This window comes from Lissotriton helveticus, chromosome 1_1, assembly GCF_964261635.1.
Source record: "Lissotriton helveticus chromosome 1_1, aLisHel1.1, whole genome shotgun sequence".
NCBI classification, from domain to species: Eukaryota; Metazoa; Chordata; class Amphibia; order Caudata; family Salamandridae; genus Lissotriton; species Lissotriton helveticus.
Window position 1 is genome coordinate 1,458,664,792 of NC_136057.1, and position 22,510 is coordinate 1,458,687,301.

General features: G+C 49.2%; 1 protein-coding gene across 1 annotated transcript in view; it reads right to left on the reverse strand.

Moving 5' to 3' along the window:
- The window catches only part of TAMALIN (trafficking regulator and scaffold protein tamalin), a 43,030-nt gene extending 24,240 nt beyond the window's left edge, over positions 1–18,790 (reverse strand). Inside the window, exon 1 of the mRNA XM_078686029.1 lies at positions 18,484–18,790. Coding sequence (XP_078542155.1) covers positions 18,484–18,630 — 147 coding nt within the window. The 5' untranslated portion in view covers positions 18,631–18,790. The remainder of the gene's footprint in view (positions 1–18,483) is intronic.
- Positions 18,791–22,510: the final 3,720 nt, after the last annotated feature.

Consider the following 22,510-nt stretch of genomic DNA (forward strand, 5'->3'; position numbering starts at 1 on the left):
AACAAAAACATTTTGTTGGTCTAAAAAATGATGAGTGAATCCGCCGACATGCTAACCTTGGACCACAGGGCAAACAGATTACTGGAGTAAATGCATTAGGCCAGAGAACCAGCTGAGGTGGCAGATATGCCCCAGTTAAAGGTTAAGCAGTAATTCATTCAATCACCGACAAAAAAAACCCTGCAACATCTGACAAAGAAAACCACAACATTAACCGCTAAATTAGGCAGAGACTTGCTAACCCCCGATCGGGCTGTATGGTCTGATTTAGCCCAGTGGACTAAACGAGGAACCAAGAAGGCGCACTAGCCCTCACTTCAGAGAGCAGCACTTCTCTTCAGAGGCACAGTAGGTTTATGGCCCTACTGCGACCCTTCCTGACAAGCAGCAGGTGCAGAGGCAAGCTTGCAAAGACTGGATACCCAAGGAGAGGCATGCAGTGGGGTGTGATCTTTAACGCTAGGGCAGAAAAGTTGCAGCAGTACCGTAACTTCTGGGGCCTTCTTTGGGATTTACGAGACAGCCGTGCAGTCTCAGCAGAAACTGACACTACAACCGGTCCGGAATAGGGGACGAGTTGCCCTGAGTTTATCTGACGTTCTCGGTTGTTAGTTGGTTGGCCTGACAAATGGTAGAAAGAAGCAAACGACTTTTTACTTGGGTAAAATGTGAGTAAAAGAAAGAGGACTGCAGGACGCTGGAAGGCCCTTTCTATTGGTTTGGGCGAAAAAAAAAAAAAACGGAAGAGGTGCAAAAGGAAACCTGGCCTTTCCGTGCCCGTGAAGGATTATAGAGGGGCTATAGTACTTGACGACACAACAGGACTTGTTCATGGGCTTTTTTCCCCACTTCTACATGGGACTTTATTAAACATGAATGCATGGCTCCCAACAGGGAGGCCATTGTTTGCTTCCAAGAGTGCGCGTGCAGTCGGAGGCGCGGGGCACTCTGGGGTCGGGGCGCCGGCCTGGCCTCCTAGAGGTGGGCGGCTCACGTTCTGCCCGGACACCAGAGCACGCGGGAAAGAATGCAAAACATCTGTGAGAAACGCGCGTATGACGTCAGCATGGACGCGGCTATTGTGGCACTAGGCCGGGCTTCGCCCACCAGGCTGGCATAAGCAGATACTGCTGGCTTTCACTGAATTTCTAAGCAACTAGAGAGGAATGGCCCCCTCAAAAGGCCAGCCTGCAGCCCTAGCATGATTTGGTCTTGCTATTATACTTACACATTACACCCTGGGCTACTTATCCTATTTAACCAGCCAGGGTGAGAAGAAAAATACAAAACTCCAAAGTTGGGCCCTGGGATGCATGGGCAGCGGTGTCACTGCTCCCTCCGAGCAGAGGGCTACTGTGAGCAGGTGTGAATCAAGCCTACCTTAAGGCCTACTCCCCAGAAAAGCATCAATTCCAACTTCACTCCCCTCTTCGAAACAGACTAGCATCAAACCCCAAAGTCTCCAAGGAAGTGGTGTGGTAAAATGATGGAACCCACGCCACTGAGACAACTGGCTGAGTGCATCAACCACACACTGGGGGTCAGACACCCTGAGCCCTCTCAAAACCTTTAGCTGTGAAATGGACCAGTCGGGTGGGGGTGGGTGGGGGGGGGGGGGAATAGTTGCTCCTTTGTAGGAAGAATGGCGGTGTGGAGGTTGGGTATCGACCTGTGTGGAATAATCCACCACAGACATTGCAGAGAAGGAATTCGCTTTGCAAACATGTGTCACAGCACAGAAACACCATACAATGACGGAAATCAAACTCAGTAGGCAGATATCTCAAGCCAAGGTCAGGCATAAATAGCCTGGGGCAAACTATTGAAATCCTGGGCAAATCAACAGGTCCCGTTATACAAGGCTTAGAATCTGCTTGAAAGGGACAAGGTAGGCAAATATGTGTAAGTGGGATATAGAAGTGTGGAAAGATGCTGTATGCACCTTGAAAATGATAAGAAGGTGGCTTCCACTGCAGACCGTAAACAGATTATTGGAGCAGCCATCAAATTCCATTTGTGGTGAACTAATTTTTTGGAAAATTGTACTGACCAATACTTTCCTTACAGCCATGGTTTTAGCTTTTCTTGTGTGCTAAACTTCCCAACCACCATGAAGATGCTAAAATATTTTAGAAGTGCAACACCGGAATGGAATAAAAAGAGGATTTGATAATTGCACCCTGAAATACACTATTGGTCTCTATTTCAAAATGTTCTTGGATGAAAAACTCCACAGATCCACTATGGGGAAAGTGGGCCTGCCTGCCTAGCTGCATTTTGGAGCAGCAGCTAACAACTCGCCACTAACAAGGTTCACCACCACCTTTGCTCATTTCTTAGGCTTCCATAGTACTTCAAAAAGGACAACAGCAGACAAGCCAGTGATCTACATTAGATAAAAATTGAAGAAACAAGTACACAATGTGTTTTAAAGTTCTAATTATATATATTATATTACACACTTATATAGTGGAGAAGTGAACAGAAGAGGGAAGCCGGACACCGCTACCTCACTATTTGCAACACTAACAATAAATACTATGAAGACAATACTTGCAAATTTGCCTCCAGTGTTACTGCAGATAAACATGATGGTGTGTTGCGTCAGGTCATGTTTTTTTTTCTTTTGCTTCTGCTTTGCTCTGAAGAGACAAAATTCAACCACATGCAAACCAGGCTAGCCGCCCATTAAAAAAAAAAGAAAAGCCCAGGGCCAACTCAAACTGCGAGGCCACATCCTCTTGGCTCAGAATAAAGAGTAACCCCAAACATGTGCCCGTCTCTTTGGGCTTCTTCAGAGAGGTGCTGCTCCATTCCTTGGGCACACTGAGAACGGAGCACACCTCAAGCAACTTATCACTCAGGGTTACAATTCAAACAACTACGTTGTGGTAGGCATACTTGCAATTTTGTTTTGTAAGATAGTGGAATCATAACAAGCCCCAGCCCCCCAGAGCTGCAGTCTCAAACTTCTTTCTATAAGGCAGTTATTAACAAAAAAAGACCATGTCAGTGACGCTAGCCACATGTGCCAAAGTGAGTGCGGGCTGTCAAGACGAAGTTGGAGAAATGGAAGATGGAGTACAGACAATAGAAAGCCAAGACAAGGAGGCCAAGAGATGAAGTGGACCGTAGAGTACCTGGTGACACCTGAAAAGAGAAATGAAACTTTGGATGCCAGTGAAGAAGCTTGCATATCAGGGGCAGGGCTTCCTGGGGTTCCACAGAAGGCTGGTGTCATCCAGTGCTGCATGTGATGCTGGGGCATGAAACGCGACTCAGCATGGCTTAGTTCAAAATGTGCAGTTTCCACTCGAGAAATCCAAAACAATTCTGGTGACTGTCCTGGTGGTGGGAAAACAGCATTTGAAGAACTGGCTACACAGGGGGATTGAGAGTAAAGTCATTGAGCTTGGTGAAAATTGTATCTTGCTCTTTCCAGATTTAGTCATTGAATCTTAAGAAAGAGGTCGTCCATGGGAGTGAGGAAGGACATGAATGCCGCGGACGGATGGACACTCTAGGTGGGCTTCCACATGAAGCTCAAGGTAATCCTCCAGGAAGAGGTGTGCTTTCTCTGCCAAAGACTTCTTAAAAAGGTGTAGCTTGGTCGCAAGCAGACCTTAGTGGCTTGCCGTAGCAATTTTATGTTGGCTCATGAGGCGAAATTAAGGGCAATTGTAATTTCCATGGGTGCTCCATAGAAGAGGTTCTCCTCCGGAGAGGAGGGTGGAATGGATTATACGTGCTGTGCTACTGTCTACCAGTTTTGGCTTTTGAGTACTTTTTTGTTTTCCCTTTGCTATCCTTTTCCTTCCACTGGCTATCAAGGAAGCCACAGCGACTCAGACTGAATTTGCTTTAATTGAAACCTACATGCACTGCTCCGTTTCGGTTTAATCCAGTGACACATAGCTGTTACTTGCATTTATTGGACAATGAATATCTGTGTAAATTGATATCACTGAGCATACTTTTTAGATATGGTTCTGCAGCTATTTATTGAACCAGGGGTTCGATGCTGGGTGCGTGTGTGTTTTTTTTAATAAAAAGTTTGAAGCAATGGAATATTTCAGGGTTATGCGGATGTTAGCAGTGAATCTGTACAGCCACAAAATGGAAGCAATGTACAGTCCTTCCACTTAGATGCAATCCCATGGAACCGGTAAACAACGTTTATAACTAAACTTTTTGTCCGCATACAATCACAACGCGGTTGTTACAATGACCGAGTTGTGATTCCGCATACCATTACTCTGCAAGTCGGAACAACGACTTGCGGAGGGAGGGGGAAGGTGTTGGATTTAAAATCCAACACCTTCCCTACTGTCCGCACAGACTGGAGTTGGAATAGTAAATTATACTATTCCAACATCCAGTGCCCCCCCTCCCCCTCCGCAAGTCGCTAAGGAGGCATATTCCATGGAACCTGCATTTGAAGAATGCTTTGGAACCATTGACGGCGACACCTATGCTCAGGACTCTGCATCGCATTGGTGGCAGTGTGCAACAGTCCAATGTGGACCTCACACACACAAACCCTGGAGTCAGGTCATTCAAGAGTCAGCATTAACAGCAGTGTGGCCCCAGCCTCAGCCTTCTGGTGCTGCTCTCGGCCTCTAGGAGCTGGCGTCACCCCTTCAGCCCAGACACAGTGTAAGGAGCTGGTCTGACTCTCAGCCTGTAGGGGGCGCAGTCCGCCGCCTCCTGCCAGGGCCGCAAGCCAACCCCCTGCGGTGCTTCAGGGAGCCCCTTTTCAGCCCAAGGTCTATGAATGCCTCTGAGGTATGGGAGCCTGAGGGCCCCTCACAATCTTCGCAGGAGGGCCGCAATCATTTTACGTTACCTCACTACCTTCCGTCTCTGTGGGCTGGACCCTGGAATCTAGGTCTTCTCATTTCGGGTTAAGGAGATGCGGATTTTGCCGACTGGAGCATGCGCGTATGTCCCAGGTCGTCTCATTTTAGGTTAAACAGCAGTCAGATCCTGCTGACCCCCCCCCCCCCCCCCCCCGCGCGCGCTCTGTACACGCGTGGATTGAATACACGTTTTCTTCTTCCGGGACATGCCCCTACCATGCAATAATATATAGGTATTGTGGGCGGCACGACTAATCATGCAAGTGTTAACCAAACGTAATTGCTACATTGAGGAGTATCCAGTGTCTCTTGGAGCCATGACAGGCTGATATACTCTACGCCTCATCCTCACAAAGATGAAAGGCTAAGTGGCCCGCCAGGATACAAACCGGCGACACAGACGTCAAACTCGGATCCCTGCTGTGGATGCTTTAAACCACGAACAATGGGACCAGGCTACGTGTACATTTCTGGTTACACATTAAATGCGACGAAAAGGGGCAAGCATCGAATGTTTGCTCTTTAGGCCCGCGCTGGGTGGAGCGGTTTTGGTCCAGGATGGGTCAGGCCTTCTTGCAGGCCCAGGTTTGTTCCTGCCCTTTCTATGTATCACTTCTTGTAGAGACCAGCAAAAGGACGTCTATACACTGGGCAGCGTGCCCGTGCCTTCATGTGCAGACGTGGGTGAGGGCAGCTTTCCGCAGTGGGTACAGACTCTGCCCCTTCTGCAGGGGTGGGTTATGGGAGTTCCCTGCTGCGGGCACTGTACCTGCCCCATCTGTGACTCAGGAGGGCGAGTGGGACCCCTGCTGTACATATAGTAGCGGCGCCTTCCTCTTCAGGGGTGGGTCCCTGCAGTAGGACCGTACCTGCTCCCACTCTGCACTGCGGTGAGGGGGGAGGGGCGAGTCCGCCATCCTTTGCAGGTGTTGGTTCGTTCCCGGGTGTGGTGCCTGTACCTGTTCCACCCCCCGTGCTGTGATTTGGGACCAGGACCCCCTCCCCGTGCCGGGGTGGGTGCGGGGAGTTCCTGCGGTGGGACGGTACCCATGGGTGGGCCAGGCTGCCGACAGTTGGCTCTAATCCCTCACAACAATAATTACCGTTGGCTCCTCGGGGCTCGCGCACCTGCGCGGGTCCAACATGGCTGCCAAGGCGGCCCATCGGGAGGGGTGGGTGGGGGTGTGCACACCTTGCACAGGGCCTGGACTACGGGGTCTGCTTGGCAAGAGGGCTGGCTCCTGAAAGGGGGTGCCTTGTGAGGCACAGCCCCCAGGTTGAAGAGTCGGCTCGGGCTCTAGAGGGGCAGCACAGCACACTCCACACCCGGCGGCCTCGAAGGAGGCCCTTTGCAAGGGGCCATCCGTGGGTCGAGGCGGGGGGAGGGGGCTGAGGGTGTGCTGTGGAGGGGACCCTGGGCAGGAGGGGTGGCCCCTCATAGGGCTCTGAAGGGCCCTGGCGGTACTGGATAGCACAGGACGGACTAGTCGAGGTGGTGGCTGGAGTGGGGGGGTGGGTAGGGCCGGGGGCGTACGTCGCTTGAGGGTCTCAGCAGTTTGATGGAAATAGGAACCCTGTAGTAAAATGATGCGGCGCGGTGTCTACGTCTGACAGCTCCTGCTGAAAACAAGATTTGCCTAAAAGAGGCGGCAGATGGTTTGTGCAAGTAGACATGAAGCCCGTCCCTCCCCCAGTGCAGGGCCGGGGCATCTGTGCAATAAGAGTGCGTGGCAGGCGGGGGCAGCCGGGAAGAAGGAGGAAAACAAGGGGCAGCACATTTAAGCCCGAAAACGTTACTCCTGAAACGTTCATTCCCCTTCAGATCCATGGAAGAAGATTTTCCCAAAGTTTGGATCAACGTTTAGAAATAAAAGTTGCGCCCTTTCTATTCTTGATGACAGATCGGAATATCGTCCGGGCCCCAGATGGCCGAAGCTGCGCCTCACACGGGGCACAGCTGAAAGCCGAATGCCTCTCTGCGCACCACAGAACACACGGCGAATAAGGGGGGCGATGGGATTCGTTACCGCACAGACCGTCAATTGGAACAACTGCGCATTTCAGGAATATTCGGCCTCGACGGGACATTCACCCGAATCAGAGACTGGCAAACAGACGAGAGAGATGGGCCCAAGTTCAGCCGCAACAAACAGATATTTCCTCTGCTTGAGCGGGATCAGACCCATGCCAAGCGCTATATAAATGCAATTACAATACAATATTTTGTGATGGGGAGCCCGCAGACTGCAAGCAGGGGCGGTGCAGCAGGAGGCCTGGGCTAAAAAATAACAACATCTGTAATCCTTAAATATAGATTAAACATTATTTTACTACAGCTCCAGTTGACACAGCCTTGCGACGCATCGACTTCATTGTGCTGGGAAATAAGTGTTTTATAAAAAAAAATCTCATGATGAACTGGACGTGCTGAATAATAAGTTAATTTCAAAAAGGGGGTGGTGATGGACAGAGTATCTGAGTTAATCAGAACACTCCTACCCAGTCAACAGATCAGGGCTTGATCCATCACCGTTTTTTAGCTCACTGCACCATCCCAGTTCAGAACCTGGCTACATGCAAATTAGTCTGTCCCTGGCCCATTGCATCATGGGAACAGGGCAGACCAAACTACCAAGCCAATTCTTTACTGGAGCTTGTCTCCTTTCTGGTGAAGAATTGGCTTGGTAGTTTGGTCTGCCCTGTTCCCATGATGCACTGGGCCAGGGACAGACTAATTTGCATATAGCCAGGTTCTAAGCTGGGATGGGGCAGTGAGATAAATAACGGTGATGGATCAAGCCCTGATCTTTGGACTGGGTAAGAGTGGTCTGCTTAATTCAGACACTCTGTTCATCACCACCCCCTTTTCTGAATCGTTTTTGGCCACTATAGGTGTGGCAGGGTATACTCAGACATGAGTCCCTTTCTCACTGCTCCATCAGCATTCAAGCAAGCCGGGCGAAGAGGCTGAAATGCCAGAAACCGGTCCCCGGTAGCTTGTCTCCTTTCTGGTGAAGAATTGGCTTGGTAGTTTGGTCTGGCCTGTTCCCATGATGCACTGGGCCAGGGACAGACTAATTTGCATATAGCCAGGTTCTGAGCTGGGATGGGGCAGTGAGATAAATAATGGTGATGGATCAAGCCCTGATCTTTGGACTAGGTAAGAGTGGTCTGCTTAATTCAGACACTCTGTTCATCACCACCCCCTTTTCTGAATCGAATAATAACAAGTTGACCTATGCCCCACTGCACACGGTTTTGTGTACTCATTTTAACGGGCCTTCACCTCCTTCATATACCTTTGTAATTTAAATCGTCCCAAGCCCTAACAACTTTGTAATAATATGGGCTTTGGTATGTTTCCAACGACACTTGCTTGACTCCTGCCTCGTATGCTCACCCCTAATGTATAGAGAGCTTTGAACCTCTGTTGGGTGACGTTGTCCCTATACAGAGCAACAAATGAATAAATAAGCCCGCATTGGGCGGTCCGAAAAGAACCTTCCAGACCGTTCCGAGGTTTCCATTTTGGACCAGTGTCTAGGCGATGTGTAGTCACTAGCGTCAGTGCGTAACGCACTATGATGCCCCCCCCTCTCCCTTGCAGGATATGACAGGGGCCACTAAGTCTCCTGCCTTATAGACCTTTCGATAGGCCTTTGGGTGAATAGGGGGCATCTTTGAAAGGTATGGGGGCCAGTGGAGGGTTGGGGCCTCCCCTGCTCTGCAGGGGCCTGCGTTATGTCCAGACTGGCGCAATGGCGTTTACCATGAGCCGCAGGGTTTGAAGGGTGTAGCCAGCAGGATGCATACCCATCGGCCGAAAGCAGCTCCTGGGGGGCCCTCCTAGCATGTTAGTTACATATTGGATCACTGGTGGGTGTATGAACAGGGTTCTGCCTTTGCCTTCTGTTGTGCGAAGGCATGTGTTGTGTCTTGACGACCAGTTTTGCGCACAGCTCATACTCAAATATGTGGTGCACAAGTGCTTTGTTCAGGCTGAGTGCAGCCTCCTGTTTGATGTGTGTTGTGATACGTCGTGTGGTGTCTGTACAGGTGTGTGCGGACTTGAGCAAGGTGATGCCTACCTAAGGAGGCAGCATTGCACCCAGAGGCAGATTACAAACCTAACAGGAGAAAGACCTGTACTGTCTGTAGACAGGAGGTTTGGAGAATTCCCACACTCCTCTTCATTTTCAGATATTTGTAACCTTATCAAATGTTCATTTAAATCAAGAGTGTCCACCATAGGATGGCAAGACTGGAACATACCATATTCTTAAAATGCCACAGATTAAGTATAGATTTGCATATGGCTGAGTCTAAACTGGGGTGGCACAGTGAGCAAAAGAACAATGGATTTAACCCAGTTCTCTTGACTGGGGGTGAATGATTTGTTCTGCATTCCATCCATCATTTGTATCTCTTTTGCTTGCTCGCCCTAAGTACGCAGAGTATGCCCAGATGTGGGTCCCGAGCTCCAGGATCCAGTGGATTCAAGCTGTCCTGGCTGATGAGGTGATACACTGACACCGGTCCCAGGATGCTGGTTTCTGGTCCAGGGAGGACCCGGCTTGGCAGTTTTGGATGGACTGTTCCCACAAGTAGCAGGGTCAAAACTGATTTGTATATGGCTGGGTCCAAACTGAGGTGGCATGGTGAACAAAAAAAAATCAAAAAAAAAAATCAATGGATTTAACTCAGATCTCTTGACTAGGGCGAGTGGTAAATTTGTTCCGCATTCCATCTATCATTTGTGTGTCTTCTACAGATTAAATAATGGCACACCTTTACTTCAAAGGTATGCCTGTAAACTCCTCTCATAATCAATGTACCATGAATCGATAAACAGCGAGGTCACATTCTCTACCGTACAAGATTCTGGATGAACAACAACTGCTTGAATCGTGGCAGCGTATTATAGCGTCATATGGACGTTCAAGGCAAGCTTTACTCTTATCCTCTTGGTCCCAAAGAGTCGGACCTCTAGAGACACACAGGGGCACTCACTGACACCCAGAATGGTCAACATTCTTCTGAGCCTCTTGCTTGGATTCTCCACTCTTGCGGCTTCCACCATCCCGGATATGCTTAGTTTCTTCTCCTACTTAATGGAGGTGTGGGCGACACTGTGTCATAACTTCTAGCAGTGTGTGTTGCTGCTATGAAAACAAATGGCACAAGCTGGCTCAAGTGAATATGAAAAAGATGAATATCACGATATTTGTGAAAGAAAGGGCCGCTAGGAACCCGTATTCTTGACCCCACAGCCTGTTTCATGCCCTGCCCACTCTAAAGGTGGTAACACATACTGGTCTCTCTCCAGTTTCTCAACAAAGTGAAAAAATGCAAAACCCCAAGGAAACTTTGGTATTACAAAAGAGGGTGCAGATGCATTCATTGTCCCTTCTATAAGATGACTTGTGCCATCGCAAAACGTACAGTGGTGCGATCCCCAGGAGGCTATCTCTATTTTGTATGGCGGTGTGGCTCCATGCAAATGAAGGAACACCTTTGACTTTGTGACTTCCTTGTATAACAGATGTGAGGTCAAAAGCAATCAATCTGATGGGTGGCACACAGATTATGCCCCACATAAGAGGTGGCATGCAGTCAGTGCACCCCGTGGAGAACCTCATTTTTTCCCAAGACACTTGCAACAGTGTGCATGTGCTTGAACCATGCAGCATTAGAAGACACAAACACCACAAAGTCCAAGTAACCAGCTGCTGAGAAGAGCAAGAGTGGCCTGGTACATCTCTTAAGTAGTTCAAACCGTTCCTCACCAATTGTGCCACTAGAAATAGGCACAAGCTGATCACAGGAAATCTTGTGGCATCTCCGAGGGACCAGCACTAGCCTAGTTTTTAATATTTCCAGCTGAAAAAGAATCTGATTTCGCTCCTCCCATTCCCTGCCAAAGTCATTGAGAAAGCCGTCAACATCCAGCTGAAAAAGAATCTGATTTCGCTCCTCCCATTCCCTGCCAAAGTCATTGAGAAAGCCGTCAACAATCAACTCGCCGCCTTCCTCGAATCCAACAAATCCCTCGACCCTTCACAGTCCGGCTTCCGAGCCAAACACAGCACCGAGATCGCCCTCATCGCAGCAACAGACGACATTCGAACTCTACTGGACAACGGAGAAACTGCTGCCCTCATCCTACTCGACCTCTCCGCAGCCTTCGACACGGTCTGTCATAACACCCTCATACAACGCCTCAGCAACGTCGGAATACAAGGAAAAAGCATTGGAATGGATAACCTCGTTCCTCGGCGGAAGAACCCAGAGAGTCCGCCTTCCCCCTTTTAAATTAGAGGCCACCGAAGTCATCTGCGACGTATCCCAAGGATCTTCACTCAGTCCCACCCTCTTCAACGTATACATGAGTCCCCTTGCACCCATTGCGCGCCAACACAACCTCAACATTATCTCCTACGCAGACGACACTCAGCTGATCCTATCCCTCACCAAAGACCCAAACACCGCCAAAACCAACCTACATGAAGGGATGAAAGAAGTGGCCGAGTGGATGAAGAACAGCCGTTTAAAACTTAACTCGGACAAAACGGAAGTCCTCATCTTAGGGTCATCCCCCTCCGCCTGGGACGACTCATGGTGGCCACCGGCCCTGGGAACAGCACCCATACCAACGGACCACGCACGTAACCTGGGCTTCATCCTGGACTTCTCCCTCTCGATGACCAGACAAGTCAACGCCGTCTCATCATCATGCTTCAACATCCTACGTATGCTCAACAAAATCTTCCGTTGGATCCCCACCGAAACAAGAAAGACGATCACCCATGCACTGGTCACAAGCCGACTAGACTACGGAAACACCCTTTACGCCGGAACCACAGCCAAACTACAGAAAAAACTCCAACGCATCCAAAACGCCTCAGCCAGACTCATCCTAGACATCCCCCGCCAAGCTCACATTTCCGGTCACCTAAAAGACCTCCACTGGCTCCCCATCAACAAGAGAATAACGTTCCGCCTCCTCACCCATGCACACAAAGCCCTCTACGACCTAGGACCCGGATACCTCAACACGCGCCTGTCCTTCTACACCCCCACCCGCCAACTTCGCTCGTCCAATCAAGCCCTAGCCGCCATTCCACGCATCCAAAGATCCACCATGGGAGGAAGATCCTTCTCCTACTTAGCGGCCAAGACCTGGAATTCCATCCACCTCCGCCTCACACAGAACCACCTCACCTTCAGAAAACAACTAAAAACTTGGATATTTGATAAGTAATACCCCCCCCCCCCCCTCCCTCAAGCGCCTTGAGACCCACTGGGTGAGTAGTGCGCTATACAAATTTAAACTTGAACTTGAACATATTGTTATGGGTCGAAGTTCAGTTTCTAGTGCTTAGCGGCTTCTAAAGACGAAAGCAGCACAGTGACAGGTTACAACAAGCATTGGGATAGCCAACAGGTATCGTCTTTGGGACCTTATACGTGTTTAGCCATGCAACACTTGATGTTGTTGCACCAAGAATATTGTGCTGGATAACTAAACACCTATAAGGTCCCAAAGGCGAGACCTATTGGCTATGCCAATGCTTGTCTGAATTTTCACTGCATAAATTAGCTACACAGACTCTGGTTAGTTATATTGAAAAATCGCAACAAAATGTGACATTAACAAAGTCAGCTCAAGTGCAGAGTGTGTTCGGGGGGGAGGGGGGGTGCTCCGCTGTTAACCACTATGAGTCGTCTGTGTGGCAGCCTCTGGGGAGGTTACAGCTGAGTGGACGACATCATTCACTGGTCAGCTTTGCACATGTCCGAGGCAAGCACTGCTGCGGGTTAGCAAGACTGAGGAGAAATGTATGCATCACTAAAAACCTCAAAGAAAAGGAGGGAAGTGCACCTACATAAATTAATGTATATCTTGAAATTTGCACAGAGTAGAGTTTAGTGGCACTTGTAATAGGTTTCATTTGCTCAAACAAAGGAGATTGCGGTCGTGGAAATGTCGGTTTGATAGATGTGTACACCAGAAAGTAAAAGAAAGTGTCAGAGTTACATTGTTTTACTTGCCAAGTCACTGCTTTGCAAATATGATGCACCTGCTGGACATCTAGTAAGAACGGTACTGTTTAGACGGATAGATTTTGATGTGTGCCAGGCTCAGGTGAGGTGTTGGATTTTATTTCGATGTACCAAGAGTTGGAAATTCTCAAACCTGACAAAGAGATAGAAGCCCAGGAGTGGTGGGTGCGTGCTAAAAGGAATAAAAATAAATAAAAATAAATAAAAAGCCCAGCGAAGCACTCGTGCTTGCCCGGAAGTGGTGGGTGTGTGTGTGCGTGCGCGCAGTCTGTTCTTTTTGGAAGCACATACTTGTGCTTGTGGCGCGCCCCTACTCGTCCCGCATGGTGGATGCCGCCTCAAGTACGAGTATGTGCTTCCAAAAAGAGCAGAGCGACGGCTTAAGGTCCGCTTATGCAGCGCAGGCGCGCTGAATAGGTGAGAGCTAAAAAGCGCAAGACTGTGGCCGCATTCAGTTCTTAATCTTGCAGCAAATAAATGGGACATATTGAAGCAGGCATGCTCATAGAGGTTCCTGCTCTTCCTAAATGAGGATTACTAGATGGTAGTCAACGTTGGATACTGACACATACTGCAAACAGGACTACCCAATCAACAGACAAGGCTGTAGAAGATTCCGACTCAGTCTAAGAGTAAGCATGGGGAGTAGAGCAGGTGATCATGCCTCACTTGCCTTGAGGTCCCCACACAAGCTACCACAAGAAAATGCAATCAACTTCAAGTCGCTGCACAGCAGGCAGGAAACATACTGTGGCAAAGTAAAGTCCCTTCTTAAGTCCAGACTCCCTAAACAGTAGCCCCCAGCCAGGAAGATCAAATCCACACTCTCCTGTGTGTCACAGAACCTAAATTCAAATGATCAAATCCTTTCCGAAAGGAACCAGGTCTCACAAACAATCCAAGATTAAAAGGCACAGCTACCCCATGTGGATGATTAGCGAAATTTTAAGCAACACCAAGTTCATATTAATGGGAAATTTCCAAGTAATTGTACCATTAGAGGTCCGTGGTCTTCCTGGCGACACCACACTATCTACCCAAGGTGAGCTGGCCCGAGAGGCACGTAGAGGTCACGGGAAGCAGTCCACCTTGCATGGATGACCCAGATTGTGACCACCTTGCTGCATGTCAGCAGCAAGACACCCGGTTTCCTGTCTACAAAGCCTGTTATCGAGGGGTATTCAATTCATGCAAGTAGAGACCAAAACTCTCAGAAGCCACACGGTCCAAATGAAAGCCTACGCCTCGAAAGATGGTGTCTTGCCAACATGGAGCAAGATGGCAACCCCAAACATCTCTTGCAAAGGAGTGCCCCGAGGCCCTGCGGTTTGCGTGTGCACTTTAATGGATGATCCACTACCTCATTTCAAGCCTTTGTCAACAAAGCATGTGCGTTGGAGAAACACTGCACAACCAACTTATCAGGGGTGGGCAACTCTGGGTCTTTCGAGCCGCACTCATGCTAGGCTTCACAGATAATGCAAGAGGAGGAAAGAGCCAAGCAGTGCCAATAAACATGGTATTTCATATCAATAACAACGCTCACCACTTTCCAGACAACATGGTTGAGACATTCAGCAAATGAGGAAAATAAATGTGGCAGATACATGGGTGACAACAGTTCACTGGATTAACGCACCTGCTGCACATGTCCATGAGGTTCAGATACTGGGTATCAGAGAAGGCTGCCTCAACCGGTCTCTTACACAGCCAATAAGATGAGAGACAGAGATGCGCGATAGCTCCTGCTATTAACGGGAAACATCCTTTACAACGCAACTTTTACCACGCAGTGCCTTTACGACGCAACTTTTACAACGCAAACCATTACAACGCATTGCACTGGGGGGCGCTCTAGGATAGGGAACAGGTTTAATTTACTGTCCAACACCTTCCCTACTATCCACCGGGACTGGAGTTGGAATAGTAAATTAAACTATTCACTATCCTGCGCCCCAAAGCACTATGCATTGTAATGGGATGCGTTGTAAAAGCATGCGATGTAAAAGCATGCGTTGTAATGTCATACATCCGCTATTAACAGCACCTCAAAGCAGCAAGACTGCCACCACAGGGCCCCATGACATTCATATAGTGAGCGATCCTGGTCTGTGGCACGCATATCCTCACCAGGTGTATTTTACTAAATGGATGCGCAGCATTGAAGGACAGACCAGCCGCTTCAAACCACTTCTGAGGGATGCCTGCTTGCATTTACAGAGGGGGCAGATATTCTCCAGCAGGCAGGTGCAGTGTACAGCTGCACCTGTCTGCCGGGAGGAGAAGGGGAGTGGGTGCGCTTTAAGCTTGCAGAGCCCGCCCATCACGCTGCCTCGATTTCAGTTTGTTGTGAAGCTGGGTGATTTGGTAGTTTGTTTCAAGTCAGGCCGAACCCCAGAATACGCACCGGTAGATCGGTTTGACTTCACAATATTCAGTCCCTATGCCCACCTATAGGGCGCCAGTTACACTTAATGCTACACAGCTTGCTCATTTGATCACTAACTTTTTGATGGAGGTGATTGTTGCTTTGCTTTTGAAGAGGCCTTTTCTAGCACGCGGCTGGTGCCATTGTCTTACAACAAACATGCCTTTCTATTGTCAGCAGCCTGTGGTGAGAGGAGAAGGCAGCATTTCTCACAGTGCGGGAGGGGAACGGTCTGCTTGAGGCAGGCGGCTGAAAGAAAAACAAACATTGGCAAAGCCAGCAGCTCGCACATTAGCTGCCAGCCTTCTGCCTTTGTTAATGCTGGTCTTCCTTAGCCATGATTTTGTAAAACTTCATTGCTTTGGGATGTGCCAGGCAAGGCAAACATTTTGTATGTGAATGTCTTGTGGAAGGGCAGAATGCCATCAGTTACAGTGAAGTGAGCCAATGGCTGACGCGTTCAGACTCATTGCTCCATTCAATATGTTGCAATGGGCAGAAGAAACGTGTGAATGGCACAATGACAGACTAATAGATAAAGAGGGCAAGCTGAACAATACAATTATACGGTGTTTGCTAACTCCAGACCTAAAAATACACTCAGAAATATCCTTAACATAATAGGTCTCTTGGATCCAGCTTATCCACATGCGCACCCACCCATAAAGGCTGAACATTAGCTGACAGCACACATCCAAGAGATGACCGACTGACAGCACACTGCCCCAAAACAAACCAAGGTACCACCCCGCGGAACACGGCCAAATATGTCGCACAAGGGATTGTCTTGCCAAACAATACTCCACCCGACCCACCCAAGCATGGCCGACAAGCAACTGGCTGACAGCTAACCCCTGCGGATATGGGCCACACGTCTGACAGGACACTAGATGCTTACACATATATGTGTAACAAACCCGACATGTGACTGGTTGAAAGCACAACATCTGCGGAAAAAGTCCAACATGTTCAACAAATCAGTAGCTAGTAGCACACCTCACTGAAACAACAAACTTATGGCTGACAGCACACCCGGCAAAATACACCCAAACATGTTAAACATTTGACTAGTGTTAGGCTGCGCACCCCCGCGGAACAGGCTGAGGCATGCCTGCAAGACAAATGGCTGACAGCAAACCCCGGCAGAACACAATCACGCATCATCAACGGGTGGCTGGCTAGCAGCACACCTCTGGAACAGCCCTAAAAAGCTGAAAAGTGGTTGGCAGCTAGCACACACTGCGGATAAGGCCAATCAATACATGCCTGACAGGAGATTGGCTGATGTCATACATCTGACAGGCGATTGGCTGACACCCCACATCCATTAAACTCAAACAGATCTGACAGGTGAATGGCTGCCAGTGATCCCTTGCAAAACACGTCCACATGCACGATCGACAGGTGGCTGGCTAGCAGCACACTCCGTGGAACAAGCCCAAACATCCAACCAGATTTTAGCTGTTAGCACACACATCCACAAACGTATAAGGCTTGGGATTGGCTGACTTCACGTTTTCACACAACACTCATAAATTGGTCCTACAAGTGACTTGCAGATTGTCGCCTTGGTGATATACATCCACATATCTGTCACCAGAGTACTGTTAAGAATAACAAACAATTGTACAACTGAAAACATCACCAGAACTGAGCTCACATCCTTCCCCTTAGCGATCTTCCTAGAAAGGCGAATCAAACACACGGCAGACATGTGTGGGTCTCAATTGCTAAGTTATATTCACCCCTAGACCGTGCGCGCGCCCCCCTCTACATTAAATCTCCAATTCAGATGTAAACATATGTAACATAAACCAGCACTGAAAACACACCACTGGCATCCTGTACAAGCAGGATAAAGTTTAACGTTATCTGTACTTAAAGCTTATTGGATGAAACTCCTGGGGTTGACAAACTTTTGTCCCCCCTTCGATCATTTCTCCCCAATCAGGAATCGACCACCAGCTGCCTACAACACACACAGGGGCCCACACGCTCCGGATCACCAAACAAACTTGCTAGAGACTAAAACAAAGTCAGATCCCACGGAGGTCTTGGCACGTGACGACCTGGGGGGGCAGAACCAATCTACAAGTGCTTCCGAAAACGACTACAAATGGAGTTATTCAGAGTGGCTTTTGATTGTCACTGGAGGGATGATGGCGAGCGAAGAACACAAAACAGTGTTTGCGCTCCACAGTTAATGGACCCCTGCTATATCACAGAGACTTGCAGTTGCATCGATAGAGTGCTGCGAAATAACCAAGCAACTATGTGTAGCGCTATACAGAGGTACACAATGAACATGACTTACTCCACACAGAACACATTCGGAAAGTAAATGTGCAGAGGCGTGCCAGGTATAACTGCCCTCACCCAGAGGTACTGGGAGACTTCCCCAATTACACTTTAGTAATCTGCGGGAGTGAGCTATGCCTGAAAAGTAGTTAAGGGGAAAGCTGCAGTGGCACATAGATCACCCTAAAAACAACACTACCACTCCTACAGTACAAACGGAGTACCGGACCACGAGGAAAGCGCTTTAGGGCTCGCAAGGGGTATGAGAAGCGCTAAATAGTCAATACTACAATATATTATCAAACATCGAAAGTGAGAAGGCAAGGGACAGCCTGAAGCTCTAAGGAAACCAGTGGTTTGAGTTAGCCTAGCCCCTAGCCGTTTACTTAGGCATGGGCACATTTAAACATGAGAGGGGGTAAGGGCGCAGACAAGCGGAGTGGCAGCATAAGGGTACCAAGGGAGTCCTGTACACCAGACATCAGGGGATTGAGTTAGGCAGCGTCCCGTCCAATAAAACATGGGGCAGATGCAATCAGAAGGGCTGGGGGCACCCTAAACATAAGAGAGGGGGGCAGAATACACCCGGCTGGAACAGGGGCAGAGTGGTTCTCACCACCAGACATGTCAGAGGTGGCACGGGATGGCTTGGATGTTTGCACTTTAAGCTAGGGGCCCCGCGATGCCAACTCCCTGAAAACGGTTCTTTTACTGAATCGCGCAGCATGAAAGTCATTTTTGAAAGGCGAAAAAACTCCCTCCGTGGGGATGTAGGGCACCGCGACACTTCTCCTTCTACCCCCTCCTCACACGTGTTAGGTCTTCCCCTCTCACCTTGCCTCCCCTGGGCAGGGTGCCCCCGGAGACGGCCAGAGCCCGGTACATGTCGCCCGCTCTCCAGCTCCCCGGCGGGCGGCCGAGCTCCGAGTCCGGGGGCTGCGAGGAGGCGAGCCCCGGGGGCTGCTGGCGGCGGAGGGTCATGGAGGGCGGTGGTCCCGGGAGGGGTGCGCGGCAGCGGGACGAGGGCCGGTCCAGTGAGAGGTCCCGGGCGGGAGCTCAGGTCGGCTCAGGCAGCTGCACCGGTCCGCACGGCCCGCTCTCGGCGCCTCCTCTGCCGCCGCCGGAGGTCCCGCGGATACTCAAGAGGGAGGAGCCGGGCCAGCGAGCCCGCCCCAGGAAGGACGCGCCCACTGGGAGAGGTATCTGCGAAATGCAAAGCCTCGGGGAAGTACAGACACAGTATACAAACCCCAGGTGGGGAGAGTAGAGTATACACTCAACTCATCTGGGAGACAAACACCCGGAGTGTAATGCATACAATATATTCACACATCCTCTGGGAAACACACGCAGCATGAACACAAATTCTTGGCCATTTTACATGCCCACAACTTGGGAGAACAACATTCAGGGCCGGCTTTAGGCATGTGCAAGCTGTGCACCTGCACAGGGCCACCAAACCTCAGGGGCCACCACGCCAATAAATATCCTTAATATATTAATCCTCTGAGGATGGATACATATTTGCGTGGTGGCCCCTGGCAGGGATTTGGCGGCCTCCTGCTCTGTTCCACTTCTAAACACCCTGACCACCTCCCCTCTTTACTGGCCTGCATGCTCCGCCCCGCCCGGACCCCCTCTTCCGGGCCCCCTACCTACGCTTCCTGCCCAGGGCCACCATGAGCCTAGAGCCGGCCCTGCAACATTATCTGCACATTGTGTATGGGAAACATGGACACACACTTCTCTGAGAGATGCAAGCGCAATACACACAAAGCCGCTGAGTGAGTATACACATCACAAAAGACAGCTTCTGGGATATGATATTCACACACTATGCACACAAAAACCTGAACATAATAGACACCCACAAACTAGAAGACACACCCAATATATGCCCATAAACTCCCAGAAACATTTACACACACTCAGAGACACACAATGCACACACAGTCCCTCTGTGACCATACACAATTCAAACACAGCCTCTAAAAAACACCCACACACTCTGAGTTCTGCCCACTCCATGTACACAGCCTGTTAGAAATATGCACAGCCTGATTCACAAATGTAAGTTTGCATGTGTAGATCTACATATGTTTTGATCTACTCCTACACCTAGGCGTACCTCTCCACTTTTATGCTAGTCACCAGTTCTGAGTGACGATTTATACCTGGGTGTAGACTTAATAGTCTCCACCCCTTAAACGAGGGGATGGAGACACCTACGACTTAAATTACAAATTATTATTAGTAGTAGTAACTTTGTACCTCATTGTAGAGATCTCCGCCACCAAGACAAGATCTACCTACAACAAATATAGGGACAATTAATATAATATTTAGAAAATGAAAAATACCACTCTAGGACATCCTAAAGTACCTCCTTAAATTAACATTCTATTGAGATGTAAATTCATTTAAATATATTACTATTTTAAATATTATTTTTGAACAATGGTTTAAAGTTAAAATCACCTGCCCTCACTTTTTAATTTCATTTGTAATAAACTTGCCTAGATGTTATGTTTATAACTAAGTATAATCATTTTTAGATTTTTGAAGCTACGTTAAAATGGAAATTGTTTTAAATGCATATGTATTATGAAATTTAAAATAGTACATTTAGCATAAATTATATTTAAATTCTCTACTTGCATTTTTTAACTTCAAGCACACACACACATATACATACATATATATATATATATATATATATATATATATATATATATATATATATATATATATATATATATATATATATATATATATATAAAGCTCCAAGGTACCCACAGGTGCCCTCATCCAGCAGCCCTTGTTTCAAACGGGTAAAGACATCACCGCACCCCAGTCTGCAGCTTCTCATGTCTCGATTAAAAGCCTGACGCGTTTCTGAGCCTACGCTCGTCTTCAGAGGCTCGACTTGAGTTTGACGCTTTGACACTCCCACTATTTAACCACCCTCAGATGAGCAAACTCGTGTGAGTTGGAACGCACTGCCTTGTGGGACTTGTAGTTTGTGTCTCTTCCCTGTATGGGTGCGTATTCTGCCATTTCATAGCCCTGGATGGGCCCTGGGATGCAGATGTCCATAGATCCCTCGGCTGCTGCTTCACAACAGGTTCGGCGACTTCCAACCCGTGACCCCCATAGATCTTCTGCGGGGGGGTGCACCCTTCGCGGCTGGGCTGCCACGTGTAAATGAAAGCTTCAAGGTACCCACAGGTTAAGGATGCACTCATCCAGCACCCCTTGTTTCAAACGGGTAAAAACATCACCGCACCCCAGTCTGCAGCTTCTCATGTCTCGATTAAAAACCTGACGCGTTTCTGAGCCTACGCTCGTCTTCAGAGGCTCGACTTGAGTTTGACGCTTTGACACTCCCACTATTTAACCACCCTCAGATGAGCAAACTCGTGTGAGTTGGAACGCACTGCCTTGTGGGACTTGTAGTTCGTGTCTCTTCCCTGTATGGGTGCGTATTCTGCCATTTCATAGCCCTGGATGGGCCCTGGGATGCAGATGTCCATAGATCCCTCGGCTGCTGCTTCACAACAGGTTTGCGACTTCCGACCCGTGACCCCCATAGATCTTCTGCGGGGGGGTGCACCCTTCGCGGCTGGGCTGCCGCGTGTAAATGAAAGCTCCAAGGTACCCACAGGTTAAGGATGCACTCATCCAGCAGCCCTTGTTTCAAACGGGTAAAGACATCACCGCACCCCAGTCTGCAGCTTCTCATGTCTCGATTAAAAGCCTGACGCGTTTCTGAGCCTACGCTCGTCTTCAGAGGCTCGACTTGAGTTTGACGCTTTGACACTCCCACTATTTAACCACCCTCAGATGAGCAAACTCGTGTGAGTTGGAACGCACTGCCTTGTGGGACTTGTAGTTCGTGTCTCTTCCCTGTATGGGTGCGTATTCTGCCATTTCATAGCCCTGGATGGGCCCTGGGATGCAGATGTCCATAGATCCCTCGGCTGCTGCTTCACAACAGGTTCGGCGACTTCCGACCCGTGACCCCCATAGATCTTCTGCGGGGGGGTGCACCCTTCGCGGCTGGGCTGCCGCGTGTAAATGAAAGCTCCAAGGTACCCACAGGTTAAGGATGCACTCATCCAGCAGCCCTTGTTTCAAACGGGTAAAGACATCACCGCACCCCAGTCTGCAGCTTCTCATGTCTCGATTAAAAGCCTGACGCGTTTCTGAGCCTACGCTAGTCTTCAGAGGCTCGACTTGAGTTTGACGCTTTGACACTCCCACTATTTAACCACCCTCAGATGAGCAAACTCGTGTGAGTTGGAACGCATTGCCTTGTGGGACTTGTAGTTCGTGTCTCTTCCCTGTATGGGTGTGTATTCTGCCATTTCATAGCCCTGGATGGGCCCTGGGATGCAGATGTCCATAGATCCCTCGGCTGCTGCTTCACAACAGGTTCGGCGACTTCCGACCCGTGACCCCCATAGATCTTCTGCGGGGGGTGCACCCTTCGCGGCTGGGCTGCCGCGTGTAAATGAAAGCTCCAAGGTACCCACAGGTTAAGGATGCACTCATCCAGCAGCCCTTGTTTCAAACGGGTAAAGACATCACCGCACCCCAGTCGGCAGCTTCTCATGTCTCGATTAAAAGCCTGACGCGTTTCTGAGCCTACGCTCGTCTTCAGAGGCTCGACTTGAGTTTGACGCTTTGACACTCCCACTATTTAACCACCCTCAGATGAGCAAACTCGTTTGAGTTGGAACGCACTGCCTTGTGGGATTTGTAGTTTGTGTCTCTTCCCTGTATGGGTGCGTATTCTGCCATTTCATAGCCCTGGATGGGCCCTGGGATGCAGATGTCCATAGATCCCTCGGCTGCTGCT